The 26,929-nt window shown below is 41.7% G+C and overlaps 1 protein-coding gene across 1 annotated transcript in view; it reads right to left on the bottom strand.

Moving 5' to 3' along the window:
• Positions 1–26,929, bottom strand: part of EMC1 (ER membrane protein complex subunit 1) — a 1,424,536-nt gene that overhangs the window by 555,808 nt on the left and 841,799 nt on the right. Inside the window, exon 18 of the mRNA XM_044087063.1 lies at positions 7,961–8,122. Within this exon, the coding sequence (XP_043942998.1) occupies positions 7,961–8,122 (162 nt within the window). The remainder of the gene's footprint in view (positions 1–7,960; positions 8,123–26,929) is intronic.

Here is a 26,929-nt window from a genome sequence, read left to right as displayed (position 1 = left end):
GCTTGACAAGTCTGAACTATAAAGCCATGGTGCATATTATTATGGATATTATAAACAAGGACATAGGCAATCTCCAAGCACTTGACTCCACCCAATTTGGATTCAAGGGCAGATCTTGCCTGTTGAACATGTTTGACTTCTTTCCGACTGTCACCAAGGCCCTGGAAGAGGGAAAGTCAGTACATACAGCTTACCTTGACTTGGCCAAGGCCTTTGACATAATCCCCCACTCAAGCATCATTCAAAAGCTAACACAATGTGGCGTAAATCCCTATCTCATCAGGTGGGTGGCCAACAGGCTCACCGATAGGACCCTCAAGGTCAAAATAGGCACCTCCACCTCTGTCAGCAGGCCTGTCACTAGTGGTGTTCCTCAGGGATCTGTCCTGGGACCCCCTACTGTTTGGCATCTACTTCTCAGAGGAACAAAAGGCCTGTGGCTGACCAAGTTTGTAGACGACTGTAAGTTGGGTGCTGTCATTGACTCCCCAAATGATTTTAACATACTGCAAGAGGGTCTCAATGCAACAAATGACTGGTGCCAAAGTCCGCTAAGGACGGTCCCAAGCCCGTCTGAAAAAGGAGGAGGGTTGGGCTTAGGGTTAGCAACCCCATCCCGTAAAAACCAAATTGCTACAAAAACACCAACTACAGGAAACACAGACAATCTTGTCTTGGAAGAGGAGAGTTCTTCAAATGGAAGATTTATGAAGTTTTGTGGCCAAAGCCGAAGGGACGCCACAAAGCAGAGTACCCTTCTCTCTACCAGGAAAATAAACATTGGCACATGGAATGTCAGGACCATGTATGAGCTAAGCAAGGCAGCCCAAGTGGCAGCAGAAATGAGAAATAACAACTTGAGTTTGTTGGGAATCAGCGAGACGAGGTGGACAGGGGCTGGTCAGTGTCGATTATCTACAGGAGAGTTGTTGCTTTATTCTGGACATGAGGACAGTGAAGCATTTCACTCCCAAGGGGTTGGTCTTATGTTGGCCAAACAGGCCCAGAAAGCCCTGATTGGATGGGAAGCACATGGCCCTAGGATCATCACAGCTTCATTCCGTACAAAGAAGAAGAAAATTGTAATGAATGTGATCCAGTGCTACGCACCAACTAATGACAGTGAAGAGGAAGATAAAGATCAGTTTTATGAAAGACTGCAGCAGATCCTCGAGACCTACCCAGACAAAGACCTTACTATCCTTATGGGTGATATAAATGCCAAGGTCGGATCCAGTAACATAGGATATGAGCAAATCATGGGTACACATGCTCTGGGAACAATCAACGAGAATGGTGAAAGGTTTGTTGATCTATGTGCTCTCAACAATTTGGTCATTGGAGGCAGCATTTTTCCCCACAAACAGATACACAAAAATACATGGGTCTCCCCTGACTATACAACAGAAAACCAGATAGATCACATATGCATCTGTAGAAAGTTTTGAAGAACATTAGAAGATGTCAGAGTGAAAAGAGGGGCATTGTAGCATCTGACCATCACTTGCTGGTGGCTAGACTGAAGCTAAAGCTTAAAAGAACCCAGGTTCAAGAGTCATCTAGGAGAATCAAATACAATGTTCATCTACTGAAAGATTCTCAGACAAAAGAACAGTTCAACATTGCACTGAAGAACAAATTTGAAGTGCTACAAGAACTGGTTGAGGAGGGTGGAGTAAACAGCTCATGGCAGAATGTGAAAAAGGCTGTAGACGTAGCTTGTCAAGAGATACTGGGACCTAAAAAGTATAATCAGAAAGAGTGGATCACTGCAGAAACACTGGTAAAGATAGAAGACAGAAAGAGGAAGAAGGCAAAAGTAAATAACAGTAAAACTAGAGCTTCAAACAGCAAGGCCCAAGAAGAATATGCAGATGCCCACAGAGAGGTCAAAAGATGCATGGAAAGTACAGTAAGCCAGAGAGACCTGTTAAAGATAAGCAAGGGAAAACCATCAATAGTATAGAACATCAACTGAAAAGGTGGGTGGAACACTTTGAAGAACTTCTAAACAGACCGTCACCTCTAAACCCTCTAATTATTGAGCCAGCCAATGAAGATCTATCAATCAATTGTGAAAAGCCGAGCAAGGAGGAGATCAGGAAAGCCATCATCCAAATGAAAAATGGGAAAGCGGCAGGACCAGATAACATCTCGGCAGAGGCCCTTAAAGCAGACCTGAATACATCAGTGGAGATGTTGTATCCACTCTTTGAAAGAATCTGGGCAGAGGAAACTGTTCCTTCAGAATGGAAAGAGAGCCATCTCATTAAGCTTCCCAAGAAAGGGGACCTTAGCAAATGCGACAACTACAGAGGTATCAATCTTCTATCAGTTCCAGGAAAAGTTTTCAACCGTATCCTTTTGGAAAGGATAAAGGACATCACTGACAAAAAGCTGAGAGAAGAGCAGGCAGGCTTCCGCAAAAATAGATCGTGTACTGATCAAATTGCAACGCTCAGAATAACTGTGGAACAGTCAGTTGAATGGAACTCACCATTGTATATTAACTTTGTTGACTTTGAAAAGGCGTTTGATAGCGTGGACAGAGAGACACTGTGGAGCCTTCTGAAGCACTATGGTATACCAACGAAAATAGTAAATTTGATAAAGAACTCATACAATGGTCTATCATGCAGGGTTATACATGGAGGGCAGCTCTCTGAAAGCTTTCAAGTAAAAACTGGAGTCAGGCAAGGATGCTTACTGTCACCATTCCTCTTCCTGTTAGTTATCGATTGGATTATGAAGAAATCTACTGCAGGACAAAAAAATGGGATCCAATGGACCCTATGGAATCAGCTGGAAGATCTGGACTATGCTGATGATCTCGCCTCATCTCTCACAGCCAGCAGCAAATGCAAAACAAGACAAATTTGGTGGCAGTTACAGCACTAGAGGTGGGTCTTAACATTAACAATCTGAAGACAAAGATCCTTAAATTAAACTCCACAAATACTAACCCTATCACTCTGCAAGGGAAGCCACTGGAGGAAGTGCAGTCCTTTACCTACCTTGGCAGCATAATTGACAAGCAGGGCGGATCAGAAGCTGATGTCAGGGCAAGGATAGGAAAAGCAAGAGCAGCCTTCATACAGTTAAATAGGGTCTGGAAAACAAGAGAACTATCCCTGATCAACAAGATAAGGCTGTTTAACTCTAACATGAAGTCAGTACTGCTGTATGGGGCAGAGACCTGGGGGTTAAACAAGACCACCACTAAAAAACTTCAGACATTTACAAATAGCTGTCTCAGGAAGATTTTACGGATTCGATGGCCAGACACTATTAGCAATGCCACCCTTTTGGAAAGGACCAACCAACTTTCGATTGGGGAAGAAGTTAAGAGGAGGAGGTGGAGATGGATCGGGCATACTCTTCGCAAACCAGCAAACAATATTACAAGACAGGCATTGCGCTGGAATCCTCAGGGGAAGAGAGGAAGAGGCCGCCCACGAAACACCTGGAAGCGAGACTTTGAGGCAGATGCTAAGCTTAGAGGCTACACATGGAACCAAATAGAACAGTTGGCCTAGGACAAGATTCGGTGGACAGCTGTAGTTGGTGGCCCATACCCTGTCAAGGGTGACGGGCATAAGTAAGTAAGAGGGTCTCAATGCAACAAATGACTGGTGCCAAAGTCATGGCCTTAAGTTAAATGCACAAAAATGTATTATCATACCATTCAGCAACAACATGGCCTCTTCTGATTACCACATCAACAGCAAGCCCCTATGAACACAACCTGTGATGAGAGACCTGGGTAGTCAGGTTGACAACAAAATGACATCCGACCATCTTGTGGCGACAGTGGTCAGAAAAACCTTTTACTTGGTTAATCTTATAAGTGAAGGGACTGCATCCAGAAAAAAAGGAGGTTATTACCTGTCTGTACTACTCCCTCATTAGGCCAATAATTAAGTATAATGCCCTATTTCATATGTACCTCTCCATATACCTGCACCAACTGGAAAGGCCACAGAAATACCTCACAAACAGAATCTATGGCCTCCAACACCTGTCTTATGTGGACAGGTTGAAATCACTATCCCAGGGCTTAATGGTGTTGAAGATTTACTTTTTGCCATTACAGAAGCTCATTATATATTTATTATTTTTACTTTCTATCTGTATTTGTTAGAGATGTCAGCTCTGTGACATTCCTTCTGTATACTTTCTATAGAATAGGTGTTTATGCATGCTTTCATTTCTTTTAGAGATGTGAACATGACATCTTTTTAAGTTTGAAGTTACAGTGTATTCTGCTATTAACGGGTTAGTTTTGTGTCTATTTTGTTCATAATATGAATTCTGAATGTTCACCAGACTTCTATGCGATGACAATAGTTATTTGTTTGTTGTGTATCAGGCTGTGACTGTTGCTTCTTTAATATTATGGTTGTGAACCTGCTATGTTAACATTATGAGCTCTGAGTTTTTAACAGACTTACAAGCTGTGTAATGGTTATGACATCAGTGTTTTATTTATTTACTATAACTTTTAATATTCTATGCTGATTGTCTCTAACAAAATGTAGCTTTGCTTTAAGCTTAGATCTAAGTTATTTTAAAACATGTTTTTGTTACAAGTGCACTATGCAAATGGGGAGTAAGTGTTGCTATGTTTCATTGTCTCATTTTTTAATTGCTTAATTGCCTTTTAACTAGATTGGTTAGCTGGTTCTTAAATAGTTGTGTGTAGGAATTATTTTCAGGATCTGAGGAAGGCACATGCCGAAAGCGCTTATCCTGCTCTTGTTTTTGCTGTATTAAAAGTTCCAGTTTTATGTCTATGGTGCTACGCTCCTTTTTTGTTTTCTTCTAATTTGTGTACTGGAGCGTTCTTTGGTGGTGCTACTGGATTTTGGTACTGTTCACTTTATAGCCATGACAATCAATTATAGGAGGTTCACCTTGTAGGGATACATGTTGGAAGATGGTCTTTTCTTTCATAATTGCTGAAAACAGGTGAGTAATTAAGAAAAAGTCAGGAACAAACTACATCAATCCAACACATGAATTCTGTTCCAGATGGAAGTATACATTCTTCTAGAAGTAGTAGAAAACAAATACTGTAGCGCAACAAAACCGGCCAGATGACTACTCTACCTGCATCCAATCAGCCCATTTGTTCTGTATGGCAAAAGTCAGACATCCCCAAGTTAGGTGAAAGCTCTGCAACCCATTTGTTTCTGTCTAAGTAGCCCAACTGGTCATGAAATGTGAGAGTCAGATTACAGACAGCAGCCCAGCTTGCTAGGTCTGCAAAGCAACCTACTCTTCCCCTTCAATCAGCACAACCCTCCCTCATAGTGGAACTTCATGGGGCTCTGAGATGTGCTGCTGGCCACACTGATTAAAACCTCTGCATCATCATTCACATAAGTGCTTATGCATGATGACAGCATGTGGCTGTAGGCATGTGCTCCACAGGTGCAACACCTAGTACTTCTGTTAGGTGCTACCTAAGTGGGAAAGAAGAGCTGTTTCCTTAACCTCCAGGATGGGTTAAGCGTCAGTGACCTCTCAACTCCTATCCTCCACAGCCAGCTTCACCAGATGCCCGACCTGCTAAATGAACTCAGGTTATTTGGACCATAGTTAGGGCTTCATCCCATTTCACAATCACAACTAGCAATGAGAATGATGTTTTATCTCTCCTTTTGGTTATGCCTGAGGCTCTGCATCATCCAAGTGTCACGGGTGGCACAGTAATCCATCTAGGAATAGCAGTCTGGAAGCTTTCAGGTACAGCATCACTATGTATCTGATGAAAGTTCAATGCATAACACGCTGTAAAGTAGACTACCTGGAAAATAGGCATGATTCAGGTGTATGGTCTAAACCCAAGTAAAAGGATACAAACCACACAGTGTTCGCATCATACTGTGATCACCTAACTACAACAATGGCAAAAGAGTAATCAGAAATCTAATATGCAGAAGTAAACTTATGAATGCTATAAAAAAAACACAATAATAATATGAAATGTGGACATTAAAAATAAACCCGCTTTCTTGAGCTGGTCATCAATGCCAAAAGTAGCAGATAATAAGAAGCAATGGTCTGCAACATTTGTAATAAATGTCCCTCCACCAATGCTGACAAATGGAGTTTTATAGAGGTGGTATCTTCTAAATGATGTGATGTGAAAAGCTTTGCTAAATACTACTAACCAGCAGATGAAAGTTCAAGAAGCCAGGAGCCACTGTCAGACAACTTTGGAGAAAATTAAGTACATTAAATGTTAAATCCCTTTTTGTATATAACGCAAGATACACGTGCTTATATTAACATTAAATGTATAGAAAACTTATCCCTCATGTGGAAGGAATTTTCAGATAACCTGTTGTAAACTGAAGGCATATTACAATATTAATGATATATGAACTAGGCAATGCACCACATGGGGCATGATACACTGTTATCACATATAAAATACTTCAATACCTACATTTAGTTATAACACAACTCAATGTGTGTGTATCAGGCAATCTACATAACTTGCGGTTTTCTGGAGAAGACAAACACACACACGTCTGTGCAAGTATATTAGCGTTAAAATGCATCTAACTACATTAAAAAATGAATATACATACAAAATGAAAAAAAAAAAAGCCAGCAACTCCCCATTTCTTATTACAGGCCAACAACAGTCTATAGACAATTTTCTCTGTTTGTGTATTTTTTTTGCTGCTTCTGCATTCCTTGATAGAGGCATGCAACAGCTCACTGCGGCTCAGAAAATGATCTACCAACATTATTTCCAGCATAAAAATGGCAATCAAAATATGTTTGTATTTGGCAGCTCCATTTATGTCCACATCAGTCATCAAAACTGATTAATCATTGACCATGGAAATAAAATTGAAATACAATATTAAACTGCCAAGGATGTTATGCAAACAGTATGTCACTCATGTCTGAATTTGTACATTATGAGAAAAGAAATACAAGACATTAGAAAATAAAAGCGGCTTCAAAAAACTCTAGGCACAAATCTACTTCATAATTCTCTTGCATCTCTAATTTTCTAAGAATTCATACTTTAAAACCCTGTTGTATATTAACTGGTGCACATACATCTGTACTGATGTTTATGAGTGCTATGTATTGTGGCACCTTATTCTGTCCATCACCATCTCTCTAGGCCCAGATTATAACTGAAAAAGCCCTTGGACTAGACTACCTACCGAGTTAGCAAACAAACACATATGTACGTACATAAATCAATAAATTAATGTTTTAGAGATTATAAGCTTCAAATGTCTCCTCACAACTATATGCAATGTTTTCTTTCTGATATCCCATTGACAGCTACAGCTCCATATACAGACATCACAACAACTAAGGGACAGAGGTTTTAGGTTTAGTGCAATTTCTTCAATTATTAAGCATGAAAAAATAAATACAGTAGGTATATATAAAAAATAATCTAAATGATAGTTCTTATAATTTTATTTTCTCAATAGGCAAAATTGGCTCTTAAGGCTGTGTGCATGTGTGTATATGGAGGAAATGAATTTACATAAATCCATGTATGGTTGTCATCTGATTAGTGGTCGACTACACCGATGGTCGATAAGATGTGTGAAACCGCACAATTCTCAGGGACAGGAAAAATGCCCTTTCTCTTGCAGCATAAGATCTCAGAGTTAATATGTTTAATTAGCAGGGGGCTTGCCCTCGCTGCAAAAAACATTTTACTCTCTAATTTTACTTTATTTTTGTATGCATCAAAGTTATTACTCATGTTTTTGTTGTTTTGTGGATGACACTGTGGCCACTGACATTTGGGTCTGTCAACACAATTCAGCAGATCTATCTCTGTATCTTTATTTACAAATGTACATTGTCCATTTTTATACTAAATTGATAGCACATATCTAAGAACAATGCAGTAAAACATAATCAGGACATTTAGCAGATATTAAACAGCATCTTAACAGGCAAATGTTACCTTGTACTTATCATCAATCACCAGAAGAACTTTTGCATAATCCTGATCCATGATTGGTAGCAGCAGCGATTGAAGGACTTGATGGTGAAGCACAGGTGGGACAACATGGCTCTGCTTTCCAAAAATTGGATTGAAGACATAAATGGAACTCAGTCCAGATTCCTACAAAGAATGTAAAAAAAAAAAAAAAGCTTAAAAATGGAAAATGCAAGGCATTTCAGCATTTTAAAAAAGTACCATTTTTAGCCCACCCATGTGGTGCAGAGATGAAGCCCTGACTGTAACGCAGATGACCAATGTTTAATTAGCTCAACAATACTGAAGGGCCAAGCAGGATGTGACTCAGCAAAGTACAGTTGTGTACACTTACCATAAATGTAGATGTTGAGTGTATTCACTGTTGCAATCCTGACCTGTGGGAATTTCCTGCCGTGAAGGCGCTTGGCCGGCCCGACTACCAGAGCAAATTCTTTCTTCCTCTTAAGGCTGGAGGATCCCTATGCCCTAACTGATGTCAGTACACTCTGGTATATAGGGCACCAGTCTGTCATGAAATCATTTTTTTTTTTCCCCCTAACAGGTAGGAGCCCCAAGTGAGCATTACAGAACTGAGGAAGACAGGCCAAGGAGGGTGCCCTTGCCTAGAAAACAGGTTATAAGTAAAACTACCTAATAGACTAAAGGGGAAGGAGGGAGGGAAAGAAGACTGCAACAGTGAAAATACTCAAACATCTATGTTTAAGTGTACACAACTGTACCATGTTCTTTGTGTTTCACTGTTGCAGTCCTGACATGTAGGAAGATTCCCAAATCTGAAGAGAGTGAGGAAGGAGATTATGGAGAAATGAGGATGCCCTTCCTGCAGGATGGCAGTTGCGAATCCTGCTCTGGACCTAAAAAAGGCTACCAAGTGGTAGTGTTTGGTGAAGATATGCATAGATGGGCAGGTGGCAGTTTCTAGTATGTCTTTAATGGGAACCCTTTCAAGAAGACATCAGAGGTTGCAGAAGTCCTAGGGGAGTGTGATCTGACAGCCTCAGGAGATTATTTTTTTTGCCATGATGGCTGTAACAAAAGGAGATACAGTGGGATATCCATTTTGAGATAGTCTGTTTAGAAGCTGGGTTTCCCTCAGAGCCAAGGATAAAAGTCACAAAAAGCTGATCAGATTTTCTCAAAGCTTTTGTTCTGTCAAGAAAGTAGCAGAGCTGCCTATGCACACTCAGAGAATGAAGTATTCTTTCACCTTTGTTCTAGGGGTTAGGAAAGAATGTAAGTAGGTGAATGGCTTGATTTAGAGAAGTGTCAGTGACCACCTTGGGCATGAAAGAAGGGTTAGTTCTGAGGGAAACCCTGTCTGGGTAGAAGATACCATACCCCCTCCATTAACATCAACCTGTATAACTTCACTCAACTCATCAACTCCACTACTAGGCCCTCTAAAGACTTCTCTTCTGGCAGTACTATAGATTGGATATTAGTCTCTCACGCCCACAATTACCCTGATAGTGGAATTCTTCCTGACTCCCTAAGCGACCACCTTCCCATCTTTGCCACTCGCCTCTCTTCTTCCCTACAAGTTTCTCATAACTACATCACTTTCAGGGGCCAAAAAAACTTCATCCCAGAAGCCTTCTCCAACTCCCTAAAATGCCTTAACTGGTACCCACTAAAAACTCTTCCCCTGGAAAGTGCTATCACTCACTTTAATTCCACTTTCTTAAACCTGTTAGATACACATGCGCCCTTAAAAACCAGAAGAATAAAAAACAAAACTACTCCTTGGCTAACTAAAAATACACTAACAGCCATGCGACTAAGAGATAAAGCCTGGGCACGCTATCTGAAGCCCAAATCTCCCACTACTCTTAATGACTACAAAACTCTTCATAACTCAGTAAAAAAGCTCATCACAGCAGACAGACACAACTATTACTCTTCTATTCAAAGTAAATACAAAAATGACACACAAAACTTCTGGAGAGGTATAACCTCCATCTTAAAACCCGGTACAACTGAAAACCCAAACCCAACCCAAGCGTACAAGACAATGACCTTGTCACCGAGTTTAACTCTTTTTCACTGACTGCATTTCCAAACTAACCTCTTCCTTCTCCTCTAACCATCCACCTCCAACTTCCTCCCCCCACCCCCCCTACTCCTCCTCCTTCTCCACTCTGTCATACTACTACCTCCCAACCACTTAAATTCTCCCTGGAACCAATCCCTACTTCCACTATCAAAAAACTCCTGAAAAAGCTAAAACCTTGCACCAATGCCCCCGATAACATCCCCTCACACTTTCTCAGTATAGCTGCAGATGCTATTGCCCTGCGAATTAGTATCCTAATCAACCACTCCATCCAAGAAAGTCACGTTCCTCAAATCTGGAAAAAGGCTTTTATAATTCCCTGCCATAAAGGAGGAAATAATACTAGTGTTACCAACTTCTGCCCCATTGCTATCCTCTCTCCTATTTCAAAAATTCTAGAGAAATGTATTCACCTTCAACTCCTTCCCTACTTACTAGACAACAACCTTCTAACTTCTACTCAACACGGCTTCCGTCCCAATCACAGCACTATGACAGCCCTCCTATCATTCCTTGAAAATGTGAACAAGGCTAGAGACTCTGGCCTCACTGTATCTACCATTCTACTTGATCTCTCCAAAGCTTTTGACACTACCTCCCATAACTTACTTCTAACTAAACTCTCCAAGCTAAACCTTTCACCTTCTGCTCTTAATTGGTTCACCAGCTATCTCTCAGACAGGCATCAAGCTGTTAAGTGGAAAAAATCCATCTCCTCTTTCCTTAATAGCCACACAGATGTTCCACAAGGTTCCATATTAGGACCCCTTCTCTTTAATATCTTTGTAAATGACTACTATCACTCTATCCCCTATGCTGACATCATCCAATATGCAGATGATTCTACAATCATCTGTGCTTCATCTTCCATTCCAACTCTCCAAAAGCTGACTCAAGATGCCTTCTCCACCACAGAACAGTGGATGAAAGACAACCATCTTGCACTTAATGCAGCTAAATCAAAACTAATGATATTCACCCCCTCTAAAACCAACACACTGGATCAACAACCATTCTCCATCACCAGTCAAAATAATAACCCACTTGAACTGGTAACTGAAGCCAAGCTTCTAGGAGTCCAAATTGATAATAACCTTACTTCCAAGTCCCATCTACTACAAAACATTAAAAAAAACCACCAAAAACTAGGCCTGCTGTATCGTCACAAACAATTCCTCTCACCTACTACCAAACTCATTCTCTCTACTACATTTATCTTACCCTCCCTCCTTTATGGTGCCCCTCTTAACTAATCTACAATCATCTCTCAAAACAAAACTTTCGACCTGTTATAATAAAATAGCCAAATTTGCCACTAGCAATAAATCTTCAACCCATCACTGTGTACCACTCCACAAACTAAATTGGCTTGAACTTCCCAACTACCTCTCCTACACTCAACTAACATATGCACACAAACTAATTTTTCAACCATCCCTCTGTCCCTCCTTGTCCACTACCTTTAAAATTCACCAAACTCAAAGACTTCTTAGATCTACTAATCAAAACCTAATAGAAGTCTATAGACCCCATCGCCCCCCAGGACATAACCTCCTCTCCTTTTCACTAGCACGCCTATGGAACTCCCTCCCACCCTCCATTCGTACCATCACTAGCCTTCCTACCTTTAAAAAAATCACTCCACTCCTACCTATCATCCATATGGGAATGCTCCTGCTCCTACCCCACATAATCTTTCTATACTCTCTACTGTATTCCACCTTTTACTCTCTCTACCTCAGACAGTAATCTATTCCTTAATAGTTCCTATCCTCCTGAAAGCCTTATCCTTGTGCCTATGATATAATTTGATTTCAACTTTAATATGTTTTATACTTTGATTGTATTAATGCTTAACTTTACTCATTGTAACCACTGTACCTCGTGATGTCATGTACAATAATGTGGATGTAAATCTCTATAATATCTAATCTGGATATAACTCTCTATAATATATAATCTGTAATGCAGCTCTTCTCCCCAGGACTCCATTGAAAATGGGTTCTCTTGGCCCAATGGACTATCCTGGTTAACCAACAGCAAATAAATAAATAAAATAAAATAAAATGAGGAATGGTTCCACCGCCATGACAGACAGCAGTTCAGACACCCTCCTGGCTGAGCTATTAGCCAGCAGCAGGGTAGTTTTCCAAGAAAACTTTTGGCTGGGCGGAGGCTGCAGGTTCAAAAGGAGGCAACGTCAACATTTTCAGAACAAAGTCAAGGTCCCATGGAGGGGCAGATTGCCTCCTGGACAGTCTGATGTGGATGACTACCCTAAGAAATGTATTTCTTTTTTTTAGGCAGAGCCTTGATGGCCAACTGAGAGTAGTGAATTTTGAGAGCTCCATAAACTAGTATAATAATATATGAACATTTTATTATTTTCAAGTTTAAAACGTCAGAAATCTATAGATAAAACTACTAAAATACATAAATATCAATTTTGGTGGAGATGTACAAAAATTTTCCTGTCAGGTAACTTGGAGATATATTGACTCACTGAATATGAACTCCTCGAGGAATTCTCATCCAGATGCTGCTTTGAAAAAAAGAACTGCAATTGATGACATCTACCTTACAGGAACCATCTTTGAAGATGGATGGCTTTAAAAATGACTTAGAAAACCTCAAATTAAATTCTCAAAAACCGAATGATACTTTTAAGGAACTATTACAGCAACACCATACAAAAATAACAAATATAGAGACTTCTCTAAATGACATTGAATGGAGACTCAAAGAGGAAGAACTCCAAAAAGAATTTCTGCTTAAACAGAATACATGGCTGCTTAACAAAATAGATGACTATAAACAGATGAACAGGGAAAGGAGAAACAACATAAGGATCTTTGGTCTGCCTGAAAACACTGAAGGAGAAGACATTATTTCATTCTTAACCTGGATTCCTGAAATTTTAGACTTGAAAGAGGAACTTTCATTTGGAATTGAAATACTCCACCTAGATCCATAATTATAAAATTTCTTTCATTTCTGGACAAGGAACTAATATTAAAATCTGCTTGGAGAAAATCACCCTTAAAATACAATCTAAGCCTGATAAGGTTTGACAATGATTATTCTTCCAGAATACTAGATAGGGTTTTACTGAGATTTTTGCTGAGATTTCTGTAGCACCGGCGATTGTGACCACTGGCCCGCTGAGAGGAACCACTAACCCACAAGGCTATCCTGGCATCTGGGGGTTACAACTTTGTTTCTTTTCTACTGTTTCCTCCTCAGGGCTTTGGCCACACGTTCCAGTAAGGTGGTCTTCCCCCTGGCAGCTTAGGCCTGACCCAACTGGACGTCACCACATGCTCCTAGTGCTAAAGGGGCCTCCCTAGCAAAAAAGCTGCACTTTTGAGACAAAAGATCTGTAACACTGGTTCCTCCATGGGTGCCCGCATCGCTGCCTTCACTGGTGTATTTCACTTAGAATACTAGAACAATGGAAAAAAGTCTGGCCAATAATAAAACTGTTAAAACAAAACAACATTAAAGCACAGCTGGCCTTTCCAGCCAAGATAAAAGTACTTTTTGCCAATGAGATGAGAACATTTAATGACTTAGAAACAGCTAATACATTCATCAAAAACAACGACATAGTGTCTGTCCCAGAAGAAATGGAATGGATGGCCCCTACTCTTAAAAGAATATAAGAAACAAATCCTTGGACTGATGCTAGAAAGCAGAAACAAAAAACTGATTCCAAGATAGCTGTCCCAAAAAAATAACTCTTACAAGGACATCTCTCAAACTATCAACTGATATGGTGCATCACTTGTCATCTGCTTGTTTTGAAAACAAAAAAGGAGGGTTTCTTAAACAACTGAGAAACCGTAATGATTTATTCAGAATGTTCAAAGAGTTCAACAATTCTTCACAAAGGTAGGTCAAGATGGGTTACTATTTACATTACTGGGAAAGAAATAATGTATTTTATAAGCCAAACAAAGCAACATATAATGCAAACATAGAAGTTTCTATTCTCCTACTCGAACTCAATGAATACTTATCTTGTTCATTTTTCATTGCTTTTACTTATAATAATTTTAAGTAATTAATCAACTAATTCAATGAGGTACCATTTTTCAGAGTTCAGACTCAAATGTAACAAATTAACATCATATATAAAGTACAGTTTTGTACCTACCATAAATGTAGATGTTCGAGGATCCACATTGCTGCAGTCATAATCTGTGGGTAGTCCGCTGTCCTCGGTCGGCCCAAATACCAAAGTGTTAGGCTGGCGCCGGTCATGGTCGCTCAGAGCTGACGTCAGTACGCAGTGGTACTTAAGCGCATGACTGACGCCATATCCTCAGTCTTTCTTGCCCCAGATGTCAGAAGGCCTAAAAGGGAAAGGCCATAGCCAAAATAGTAAATACCCAACAACCACCATAGAGAAAATAATAATAATCCCAAAAGAAACACAGCAACCCCAAACTATAGAGGGGAAGGAGGGAGGGAAAATTGGACTGCAGCTATGTGGATCCTCGAACATCTACATTTATGGTAGGTACAAAACTGCACTATGTTCTTCGTCTCACATTGCTGCAGTCATAACCTGTGGGTAGAATCCCAAAGCAAAGGTAAAGGGAGGCTGGCAAACTAAAAAGCATTAGGAGCTGCTAACATGCCCTGTAAAACTGCAGTGGCAAACCCAGCCCTAGACTTGGAATAAAGAGGGAGATGGTAATGTTTAGTAAAAGTGTGCACTGAACTCCAAGTAGCTGCCTCCAAAATATCCTTAGTAGCTACCCCCCTCAAAAAGGCAGTAGATGTGGCAGTAGCCCTAGTGGAATGAGGTCTGATCCCAGCAGGAACATTCTTGCCATGATGAGAATAACAAAAAGCAATACAATGGCCAATCCACTTAGAAATAGTTTGCTTTGAAACAGCTTTCCCTTGTGAACCCAAAGCAAAAGAAATAAATAACTGTTGAGTCTGCCTGAACTCTTTAGTTCTGCTCAAATAATAGCATAACTGCCTGTGAATATCCAAAGAATGCAAGACTTTTTCCCCTTTATTTTGGGGATCAGCATAAAAAGTAGGCAAATGAATAGACTGGTTTAAGGCCACATCAGAAATCACTTTAGGCATAAAAGTAGGGTTAGTACGCAAAGACACCCTATCCTTATGGAATATCAGGAAGGGTTCAACTGCCATGAGTGCCTGTAACTCAGCTACCCTCCTAGCAGACGTAATGGCCAACAAAAAAGCAGTCTTCCAAGATAGAAACTTCAACTCAGACGTAGCTGCAGGTTCAAAAGGAGGTAAAGTAAGCTTCTCCAACACAAAATTGAGATCCCAGGAAGGAGTAGGAGCTCTACGTGGGGGTCTTATATTTTTTGCCCCTCTAAGAAATTGTTTAAACAAAGGGTGAGAAAATAAAGGAGGGTCACAATCATAGTGAGCAGAAATGGCTGCAGCATGAACTTTCACGGAGGAAAAAGACAAACCCTTGTCTAGTAATTCAGTAAGGTACTGTAGTGTAAAACTCAAATTAGGCACTGAGACATCATAGCTCTTTGCTGTGCTCCAAAGAAAAAATCTCCTCCATTTATCAGCATAAACTTTTCTAGTACTAGGCCGTCTGGCTTCCAAAATGACATTTAAAACCTGTTGAGGAAGCTGAGACCCCCCAGGGTCTAAAACAGAATACGCCAGGCTGTTAGATGCAGGGACTGTACCCTGACATTGAGAAAATGATTGCTTGACTGGGACAACAAGTGAGGAATCGGTGGCAAAGGCCAAGGAGGCTCCTGAATTAAACTCCTCAGCAGAGGATACCAGTGCTGACGTGGCCAATCTGGTGCTATTAGAATCATGCAAGGCTTGTCCCTGACTTTCAAGAGTACCTTGGGAAGGAGAGGCAGAGGAGGGAAAGCATAGACGTGAAGGTTGTTCCAACTGAAAGATAGAGCATCCACTTTCCAAGCTTTTGGGTGAAACATCTTTGTGCAAAATTTTGGCAGTTGGAAATTTAGTGGAGAAGCGAACAGATCTATGTCTGGAGTTCCCCAAGCCACTGTCAACTGTTGGAATACGTGAGGATCCAATTTCCACTCGTGGGGATCCACAATTTGTCTGCTCAATACATCTGCTAGGGAGTTCTGTGCTCCTGGCAGAAACCGTGCTTGAAGATTGATGTGCAAACTCAGAGCAGTCTCCAACAATATCATTGCTTGCCTGCAAAGAGGGTAAGAATGGGTTCCCCCCTGCTTGTTGATGTACCACATGACTGTTGTGTTGTCTACTCGAATCAACACCTGTCCTGGTTGAAGAAGGTCCTTGAAGGCCATCAGGGCAAATTGGACTGCTAACATCTCCTTCATGTTGATGTGCAAATGTTGTAGTCTGGGAGGCCACGTGTCCTGAATCCATTTCCCATTGAAGTGTGCTCCCCAAGCCAAGTCTGAGGCATCCGTCGTTAAGATCTGACTCGCCTCTGGTCGGGTCACAGAGAGTCCCTTGTTTAGGTGACATTCCTGTGCCCACCACAAGAATTCCTTCTGGATGCAAGGTATTATCTGAATGACAGTGTCCAAATCGTGGCAGTGTTGAGTCCATACACTTTTGAGATACCATTGTAGCTTCCTCATATGCAGTTTGGCATTGGGAAGGACTAGAATGCAAGATGCCATGAACCCCAAGGCTTGAAGGACTGTCCTTGCAGTCAGCCTGGACAGTACTGATAATCGCTGAAAGTATAGGTGAAGAGTTCTTTGTTTGTCCGGGGTCAGAAAAGCCATCTGAGAAGCTGTATTCAGTCTCACACCCAGAAAGCACATGTCCTGAGAGGGTACTAGAATGGACTTTATTTCGTTCACAGAATACCCTAGGCACCTTAAAACTGCCATTACATACTGTAGATGTTGAAGTAACTTGTCTTTGTCTTGAGCAAGAATCAGGCAATCGTCCAGATAAGGATAAATTTGTATTCCCCTCAGTCTTAAGAAAGCTATTACAGGAGCCAGAACCTTTGTGAACACCCTAGGCGCAGTAGATAAACCAACGGGCAATGCAGAGAACTGATAATGAGAAGTACCAGCCCGAAAACGCAGGAATCTCCTGCAGCTGGGCCTGATAGGAATGTGAAGATAGGCCTCTTTGCGATCCAGAGTTACCATCCAGTGATCTTTGCCTAGCAGAGGCAGAAGTTGCTGTAATGTTAACATCTTGAACTTTGGAATGTCTAGGTATGTATTGAGAATGGACAAATCCAGAATTGGCCTCCAAGTGTTTCCTTTCTTTGGCACTAGGAATAGACGAGAATAAAACCCTAGGCCTTCTTCTGACGGAGGTACCACCTGGATTGCCCCCATCTGTAAAAGCAAAGAAATTTGTTCCTGAGCCTCCAGCCTTTGCTGAGGAGGTACATCTGGCATGCCTTTGAAAGGAGGAAAAGTGTGAAAATAAAACTTGTAGCCTTGATTTATTATGTCCAACACCCATTTGTCCTGGGTGACCAGATGCCAATTTTGTCTGAAAAGTGCCAACTTTCCTCCTAGAGGAGCTGCCAGAAAAGAAGGATCTGGCAGCTGAAGATACAGGTCATTGGGTCTGTTTACGAAAGGACTGACTCCTGCCCTCACCAGAAGATTGTGCAGGAGAACTCCAAGTCCTAGGTCTGAAAGAACCCTGAGCGTGAGCCCTGCCCCTACCATGTCTAGACCTGCCCTTAGACTGAAAATCCGAAGAAGGGTAAGACCATCCTCTTGCAGGCCAATTCCTGCTAAACTTAGGAGGCTGCACTTGCAAAAATTCCTTAACCGTCTGCATAGACTTAGCTTTGTCTTCCATCTTTTTCAAAACTGACTCCACAGGGGAACCAAAAAGAACTTCAGATTGAAGAGGTGCATCCAAAATCCGAGCTTTAACATGCTCTGACAAATTTTGATCCTTAAGCCAGGCATGTCTACGAATAACTGAACCAGTAGCAGCCACCCTGGATGAAGCCTGAAGGGCATCGAAGCCACACTGCAAGGAATGTTTACCAACTTGATCTGAAGCATGAACCAAGTCCTGCAATTCCTTACACTCTATACCCTCAGATAAAGCATCTACCTTAGATTTCAATTGACCTAACAGAAAGTTCTGATACTTCAGCATATGAAATTGGCAATTTAAAGCCCTCATAGCTAACGAGAAGAGGTGTACACTTTTTACCCCACCTATCCAACGCTCTAGAATCTTTATCCAAAGGAACTGGATTCTTAACCACAGAAGCCCTGACACCCTTAGGCCCTTGAATAATAGTTTCCGGGTCAGCTCTAGGGCTCTTATACAAATATTTATGTGCCTCTGGAACTCTGTAATACCTGTCTGGCTTGACAGGGGCAGGGTAAAGAATCAGGATTAAGGGAAGCTTCAGAAAAACATCCTGAACTACATCAAAAACAGGAGGTAAGGCCAAAGGTCTATGATGTGGCAAAAACAACAAAACACTAAGCCTCTTACGAGAATCTGAAAAATCCTGACCTTCCCACTTGAAATGCTCCCTCATGGAATGCAAGGTTTCAGAAAAGGAAAAATCCTCTGGAGGTGAAGCAGAAGGACAGGAATCCTCTGCATCCGAATCTGAACAGGGAGGAAAATCCTGAATATCCTCAGCTGAGGACTCAGAGTAATCTGAGGAATGCTCCATACCCTCTAAATCTGTCTCCACCCTAGGCCTCTTCTCTGGAGGGGGCACAGAACCCCTGATCAAAGTAATCAAATCCTCTGCCATTTTCAACATATGTTTTTTAGGAACAGAGCCAGAAGAACTAGGGCTATGGCCCGTACCAGAAAGACCAGGTCTAGCCTTAGCAGGGCCTTTAGTGACTGAAGTAGAAGGCCTAATAACCTTTTGTAAGGATGGAACCACAGAAACTTGAGAAGCACCCTCGGCCTGGCCTAACTCCTGAGAGGCCAACTCCTGTAACAGTAAAGGTTCCCCCTGGGATTCAGCCGAGACCTCGGCTGGATCCACAGATTCAACCGTAGATTCCATAGAACCGGCGTCCGCAGCGACTCATCCGGTTTAGACCTTAAAGATTTATCTTTTCGCTTTTTGCGGTAGCGGCCGGAGGATCCGGCGGCATGTTGTAGTTACACCGCCACCGAAAACAAGCCTAGCACAGTCTAATCTGCATTTAATGGTGCGCTTATTAAATCTAGCGCAAAAGCGACACCCGACTACGTCGTGCTCAGGCCCCAGGCAAGGAATACAGAGAGAATGATAGTCCCTATGAGGTATCTGTTTCCCACAAGAAATATAATTATTAACTTTTTCTGACATCCGGATTAACTGAGGCAAGAAAAGACAAAAATTTTCCCCAACGGGGTACTTAGCCCAACTTGGTCTTCGGTCTGAAACTCGAAAACTGAAAATTTCAGAACGCCGAACGGCACTTGCAAACGCTGCTTCTGCTTCGGACCACGCGGCAAGAAAGACTGAGGATATGGCGTAGGTCATGCGCTTAAGTACCACTGCGTACTGACGTCAGCTCTGAGCGACCATGACCGGCGCCAGCCTAACACTTTGGTATTCGGGCCGACCGAGGACAGCGGACTACCCACAGGTTATGACTGCAGCAATGTGAGACGAAGAACATCAGCAGTAATAGTAGAGTGTTTTGAAAAAAAAAATGCGGTCATGAAGACTAATGCCTTCCTTCAGTTAAAATATGATTTAGAAATGTCATGTATATCCTGGTTAAGTAATAGTAGCAAGCACAGTGCAAGTGCCGTAATTATTCTGTCCAAATATACTTAAAATCAATTATGGCAGGTATCATAGATATGAGTGCTGTTTGATCAATCCTGATATGGTGTGCGTGGATGCAGACGTGTCTGGCAGCTACTACAAATGTCATTATTATTCTGTCTAAACATAGTTAATATCAATCATGGCAGGCATCAGAGCTTCGAGTGCTGTTAGATTAAGCCTGACATGGTATGTGTGGTTGCAGATGTGTCTGGCGGGTGTTGCATTTTGCTGTTTTCCTCTCCGGGAAGCTGTGGGTTGCGGCTTGTGATCGAGGTTTACTGATGCTTTTGTATTAGGAAGAGACATTTAGTATTTTAGCCTGGGTCCAGGGGAAGAGGTTGGATAAAATTGTGATTTGGGATATTTTGGCAGAGAATAGTTTGTTTATACATCTGCCGAGTGAGAGGTGGGAAGACTGGAAGAATGTGTGGCTGTTATCACTTGTTGTGGTGGCTTGTTGGAAGTTTTTTTGTTTGCTCTCCGTTCTTTTCCTGGGTGCTGCCTCGTTGAAAGGGAGGGAATTTAGGTTTGAAGTTGCAGTGAAGTGAAGCTTTTGCTTCATGTGCATCACGAGCCTCTCGTATGCAGTACACAGACACACTAACAGAAACATATGTTCCCAGGTTGCTATGGTAATGGAAACAGAGTGATGATAATGCTTAACAGCTCTAAGGATCCTCCGAGACGATTCTCGGCAATGAAGTTTTTGCTTTAAAAAAAAAAAAAAATAATAAATAATAAAAGGGTTGTTTTAAAACACACGTACAACATACTGATGGTGTCCCAACAGCCCGTTTAGCTCATTAAGTTGATTCTTGGAAAAAAACAAAAAAAACAAATAAATAAATAATAAGCCCAATTTTATATTTAAAATGTATTCTGGTCCAAACACATTAAGGACTTGCATAAGAGTGGACGTCTGAGTTACTGTGAAAGACTAAGAGTACATGGTCTTGTGCAGTAGTACCCTTTGTAGTGGTCTGGGAGGACAGCTTGCTTGGATGTGTTGGACATATGGGGATAGCTGATTCTAGGGGTGTTTGGGGTTGCCAGGAAGTGCAAGAGAGTCATCAGATTTCCTTCGTGGAAATATCTGTGGGAATGGAAGGTGTGTTGAGTGATTCACTGGCAGAGTGGCCATGGCATGGAACAGGCTGGTAAAATGGAACAGGACAAATATTGGTTTGAATATTTTAAGAACAGCCTGGAAACACACCACATGAACTAGTGAATGGTATTCTGGCAAAACTGGATGGGCATTGTTGTCCGTGCTTGAAGTACTGATATGTGTGCATGTAAGGATGGAAATATGCTTATAACAAATAAAAAACTAGAAGGGTCTCATAATTTAAAGTCTATGGACTGTATAAACATGCTCAGAAGGAGCTAATAATAATAATAAGCATTACAGCTTGTGGTCTCTCAAATAACTAACCAACAGCCAAAAAAAAAAAAAACACAGACACACAATAGTTATGTAATGTATGATTTTAGTAAATCTAGACATAAAATATACAACTGTCATATAAGATGAAGCAGTCTGCTGAATTTAGATATTAAAGACAGGATTTAATAACATGGGCTTGTGTATAATAATACTACTGTCTTAACTTGTCATAAATGACATACACTACATTGAACATCAAGGGGAAGCATGATGATTTTCTTATATAAGTAAATGTGCATAACAAGTCATGTAATTGCTTTAACTTGAATTGTAGTTTTTGTAACCCATCTTGACCATATATAACACTTAAGAGGTTACCAATGTAACTAAATGTTTTATACACGACATCAAACTGACAAAGTTGTTAAAGGGAAACAACAGAAGCCTGAACTTGAAATGGCATAGAATGTAACACTCATATTCTGAACAAACATTATTAACTTTACAATAGACACTCAGTTTAATAACATGGGCTTGTGTATAACACTACTGTTATAACTTGTCATAAATGAAATACATTACTTTGAACATCAACGGGAAAAGTACAGTTGTGTACCTACCATAAATGTAGATGTTAGAGTGTATTCACTGTTGCAGTCATTACACTTGGGTTATCCTGCTGGCAGGCAACCCGAGTTTCAAAGTCTTGGTCCAGCGTCGGTTGCTGTCACCTCTTCCCTGACGTCAGTGCACCAGGGGTATAAAAGATGCAACTGACTCCATTTTTTTCAGTTTTTCTTGCCCCAGATGTCAGGTGCCCCCAGATAGGAAGGTTGGAAAGAAAAAATTATGCCAAAAAACATGCATATATTACTATAAACATTTCCTTCATCTACAAGCAAATACTCCACATAGGTAGTATAGAGATGAGAAGTACAGAAAAGTCCCAGCAATGAAAAAAGAGGGATGGTGGGTGGGTAACCTGGACTGCAACAGTGAATACACTCGAACATCTACATTTATGGTAGGTACACAACTGTACTATGTTCATCGTGTTTCACTGTTGCAGTCATTACACTTGGGTAGAATCCCAAAGCTGAGGTTGGGTGGCTGGGTCTAAATTGGATTTGGAGAGGCTACCAAGCTCTGCAGAACTGCAGTGGCAAAGCCTGCTCTGGATTTAGAGTAGACAGGTAAGTGGTAGCGCTTGGTTGCAGCTTCTAAAATGTCTTTGGTTGGTACTCCTCTGAGGAAAGCTGCTGAAGTGGCTGCTGCTCTGGCAGAATGAGGCCTAATGCCCTTAGGCACTGGTTTGCCATGTTGTGCATAACAGAAGCGGATGCAGTGTCCTAGCCATTTAGAGATTGTCTGCTTTATAATAGGCTTTTCCTTGTGATCCTGCAGCATATGCTACAAACAGTTGCTCAGTTTTTCTGAAAGTTTTTGTTTTGTCCAAGTAGAATCATAGCTGTCTGTGTATATCCAAAGCGTGCAGTAGTCTCTCCCCTTTATTCTGGGGATTTGGGCAAAAAGTAAGTAAATGAATGGTTTGGTTTAAGGCCACATTGGAGACCACTTTTGGCATGAATGTTGGGTTTGTCCTAAGAGAAAACCTGTCCTGATGAAAAGTGAGGAAAGGCTCCACAGCCATTAATGCCTGTAACTCAGACTCTTCTTGCTGAAGTTATTTCTAGGAGCAGAGCAGTTTTCCATGACACAAATTTTAGATCATCTGTGCTAGATGGTTCACAAGGAGGCAGTGTGAGTTTTTCTAAAACAAAATTGAGGTCCCAAGTAGGTACTGGTGCTCTCCTTGGGGGTCTTATGTTTTTTGCCCCTCTGAAGTACTGTTGTAGTAGCGGATGTGAAAAAATAGGAGGTTCTGTATTGTAGTGAGCTGAAATAGCAGAGGCATGGATTTTAATTGATGAGAAAGATAAGCCTTTGTCCAGCATCTCAGTTAGGTATTGTAAAATCTGAGGTATATTAGGGACAAGTGGTTCGAGCCCTTGTGCCTGGTTCCAAGCACAGAATCTCTTCCATTTTTCTGCATAAGATTTCCTAGTGTTGGGCCTCCTGGCTTCTAAAATGATATCCATAACAGCTTTAGAGAAAGGTGCAGTCTGAGTGGCTACACTATCTGCCATGCTGCCAAGTTTAAAGTTCTGAGTTGACTGTGCAGAATCTGATTGTTTTGTTGTGTCAGAAGATGAGGAATTTGAGGTAGAAGCCAAGCTGGGCCTTGAGACAAATTCTTTAGGATTGGGTACCAGTGCTGGCATGGCCAGTCTGGTGCAATCAGGATCATTTTTGGCCTTTTTTGTCTGACTTTTTGTAGCACCTTGGTGAGAAGAGGCATTGGAGGGAAAGCATAGACTGTCAGGCCTTTCCAGCTGAATGACAGAGCATCCACTTTCCATGCTTGAGAGTGATAAGTTCTTGTGCAAAATTTCTGTATTTGGTAATTGTGAGGGGGAGGCAATAAGATCCATGTCTGGGCGTCCCCATTTCTTGGTTATCATGTTGAACACTTGTGGATTTAGCTTCCATTCATGAGGATCCATGAGATTCCTGCTTAGTTCATCTGCCAGTGTATTTTTTGTTCCTGGCAGGAATTGTGCCCGCAGATGTACTTGGTAGGTCAGTGCTGTGTTCCACAAAGTCATGGCTTGTCTGCATAGGGGGTAGGAATGTGTGCCCCCTTGCTTATGTACCACATAACTGGTATTGTCAGTCTTTATTAATAGTTGTCCTGGATGTATTAGGTCCTTGAAAGCTGTCAGGGCATTCTGTACAGCTAGCATCTCTTTCTGATTGATGTGAAGATGCATTTGTTCCTTGGGCCACGTGCCCTGAATACATTTTCCTGTCATAAGTGCCCCCCAGGCATAATCCGATGCATCCGTTGTTATTGTCTGCCTGGCTGTGGGTAAGGTGAAAGGCTGTCGCTTGTTGTGGTGACAGGCCTGGGACCACCATCGAAACTCCTGTTGTAGGCAGGGAATTAAGGTTATGATTGTCTCCAGGCTGTGACAATGTTGAGTCCAAACACTTTTTAGATACCATTGTAGTTTCCTCATGTGCAGTTTTGCATATGGAATTAGTAGAATGCAGGATGCCATGAAGCCCAGGGCCTGCAGAATTTTTCTTGTGGGGAGCTGGGTTTCTGTTGCCATCATTTGACAGTAATGAGTCAGTTGCCTTTGTTTGTCTGGCATGAGATAAGCCATCTGGGCAGTTATATTTAAGCTTACACCCAGGAATATTATCTCTTGAGAGGGCACTAGTTTTGATTTCTTTTCGTTTACTGTGTACCCTAGGCAAATTAGCAATCTTTTTACAAATGCTAGATGCTTTAGAAGAATGTTCTTGCTCTCTGCTTGAATAAGGTAGTCATCCAAGTAGGGATATATTTGAATTCCTTTTTGTCTGCAAAATGCAATTACTGGTGTCTGGCATTTTGTGAAGACCCTGGGCGCAATAGATAAGCCAAAGGGCAGTGCAGAGAATTGGTAATGCATTGAGCCTGCTATGAATCTGAGGTATCTTCTGCAAGATTGCCTGAATGGGACATACAAGTATGCCTCCTTAAGGTCCAAAGTAACTAGCCAAGCTTTCTCACCCAGCATGAGCAGAAGTTTCTGTAGTGTTAACATTTTGAATTTTGGAACATCCAGGAAAGTATTTAGGATTGACAGGTCCAGTATTGGTCTCCAGGCTTTGTCCTTTCTGGGTACTAAGAAAAGTCTCGAGTAAAATCCTTGTCCCTGTTCTTGTTGTGGAACTTTATGAATAGCTCCCATGTCTATAAGAGCAGCAATCTGTTTTTGTGCTTCTGCCCATTGGTTTTGTGGCAGGTCTGGCATACATTTTGGTTTTGAAAGCGTGTGGTAGTGGAACCTGTAACCCTGAGAAACAATATTCAGCACCCATTGGTCCTGGGTGATCATTTGCCAATTTTTTGAGAAAAGTGCTAGCTTCCCCCCTAGGGGTGCTGTCAAAAGGTAAGTGCTTGGCATTTGCAGAGGGAAGTCATTGGGACTGTTTCCTATAAGGTTGTGATTTGTCTTCCCCTCCTTTGGGGGCTGGAGCACCCCACTGTTTAGGTTTGTAGGAGCCTTGGGGCTGAGATCTGCCTCTTGAGTGTCTGTATCTGCCTCTTTGTGGCCTGTCCGACACTGGAAAGGACCAATTTTTTTTCATAGATTCATAGATTAGTACTAGGCTAACTGCCCTTGCGAGCCATTTTAAGCCTAGCCAATTATCCCTTATGAGACTCAAACCCTGCACCTTGTCTTTGTAAGACAAACACCTTAACCATTAGGCCACCCTTTTCTGCTAAATCTAGGTGGTTGAACCTGTAAGAAATCTTTCACTGTCTACACTGACTTTGCTTTATCCTCCATTTTCTTTAACACCTCTTCTGCCTTAACACCAAACAAAGTATCATGCTTTAATGGAGCATCCAATAATTTTACTTTAACATGGTCAGGTAAACTTTGTTCTTTCAACCAAGCATGCCTTCGAATAACAGAGCCTGTAACTGCGGCTCTACAAGAAGCCTCTAATGAATCAAAACCACATTGCAGAGTATGCTTTCCCACTTGTTCAACTGCATGCAATAAATCCTGCATTTCCTTACTGTCAGGACTTTCTGTATTTGAAACCATTTTCTGTTTTAACAATGACACGAGGTACTGTTGATATTTAAGCATGTGAAACTGGCAGTTTAAAGCTCTTACAGCTAAAGTAGCAGAAGTGTAAACTTTTTTCCCCTCATCTGTCCAGAACTCTGGAATCCCTATCCAAGGGGACAGGATTTTTAGCAGTGGAAGCCTTAACCCCTTTAGGACCCTGAGAAATGGTTTCTGGGTCTGCAGCGGGGTTTTTGTAAAGAAATTTATGAGAGTCAGGGACCCTGTATAGTACCTGTCTGGCTTGACTGGTGCAGGGGGTAGAGAATCAGGAGACAGACTGGATTCAGAAAAAACATCAACAATATCAAGTACAGGGGGGATAGCCAGGGGCCTGTGCTGAGGCAATAAAATGAAGTCTCTGAGCCATTTCATGGATTCTGAATAATCCTGGCTCTCCCAATGGAAATGCTCCCTCATGGTGTGCAGGGTTTCCCCAAAAGAATAATCCTCAAGCGGAGAGGCTGAAGGTATGGACTCTTCTGCATCAGAGTCTTCATAGGGAGGGAGAGAATATCCCTGATCAGAAGAGGAATCAGAGGAAATGGAAACCTGGTCAGAGGAATCATAATCAGTGTCTTGCCTAGGCCTTTTGTCAGGAGGGGGATGGGAACCCCTGATTAAAGTAATTAGGTCTTCGGCCATTTTAAGCATCTGTTTCTTTGGCATGGATGACTGTTCTGGAGAAAGTTGTACTAGTTTGCTTGTCCTTAATGGTGTTTTTGACTTTGCTGCTGTAGTGGACTTAATTGTAAGCTGTGAAGATCTGACAACACCCACAGAAGCCGATGCCTGCTCAGCAGCTCCGGACCCATCTGAGGGTACAGATTCCGTAGGCCCAATACCTTGAGTTTCCACAGGCCTCGGTGTCTCCACGTGGCTGTCTGTTACGGCCTGTGGCTCTGAGGTAGCGGGTGTCAGGGGCTGCGAAAGCGCCTCACTGAGAACCAGCAACTGGCCTAGAAAAGGCTTTGTCAGTTTTCGACCTCGGATGCCTGTCCTTTTCTTTGTCTTTGCGTTTTTTATAAATTCCGGT

This window comes from Protopterus annectens, chromosome 1.part1 (genome assembly GCF_019279795.1).
Source record: "Protopterus annectens isolate FY-2018-M chromosome 1.part1, PAN1.0, whole genome shotgun sequence".
In the NCBI taxonomy this organism is placed as follows: Eukaryota; Metazoa; Chordata; order Ceratodontiformes; family Protopteridae; genus Protopterus; species Protopterus annectens.
The sequence above is the reverse complement of the archived record's forward strand: the minus strand, read 5'-3'. Positions and strand labels throughout refer to the sequence as shown.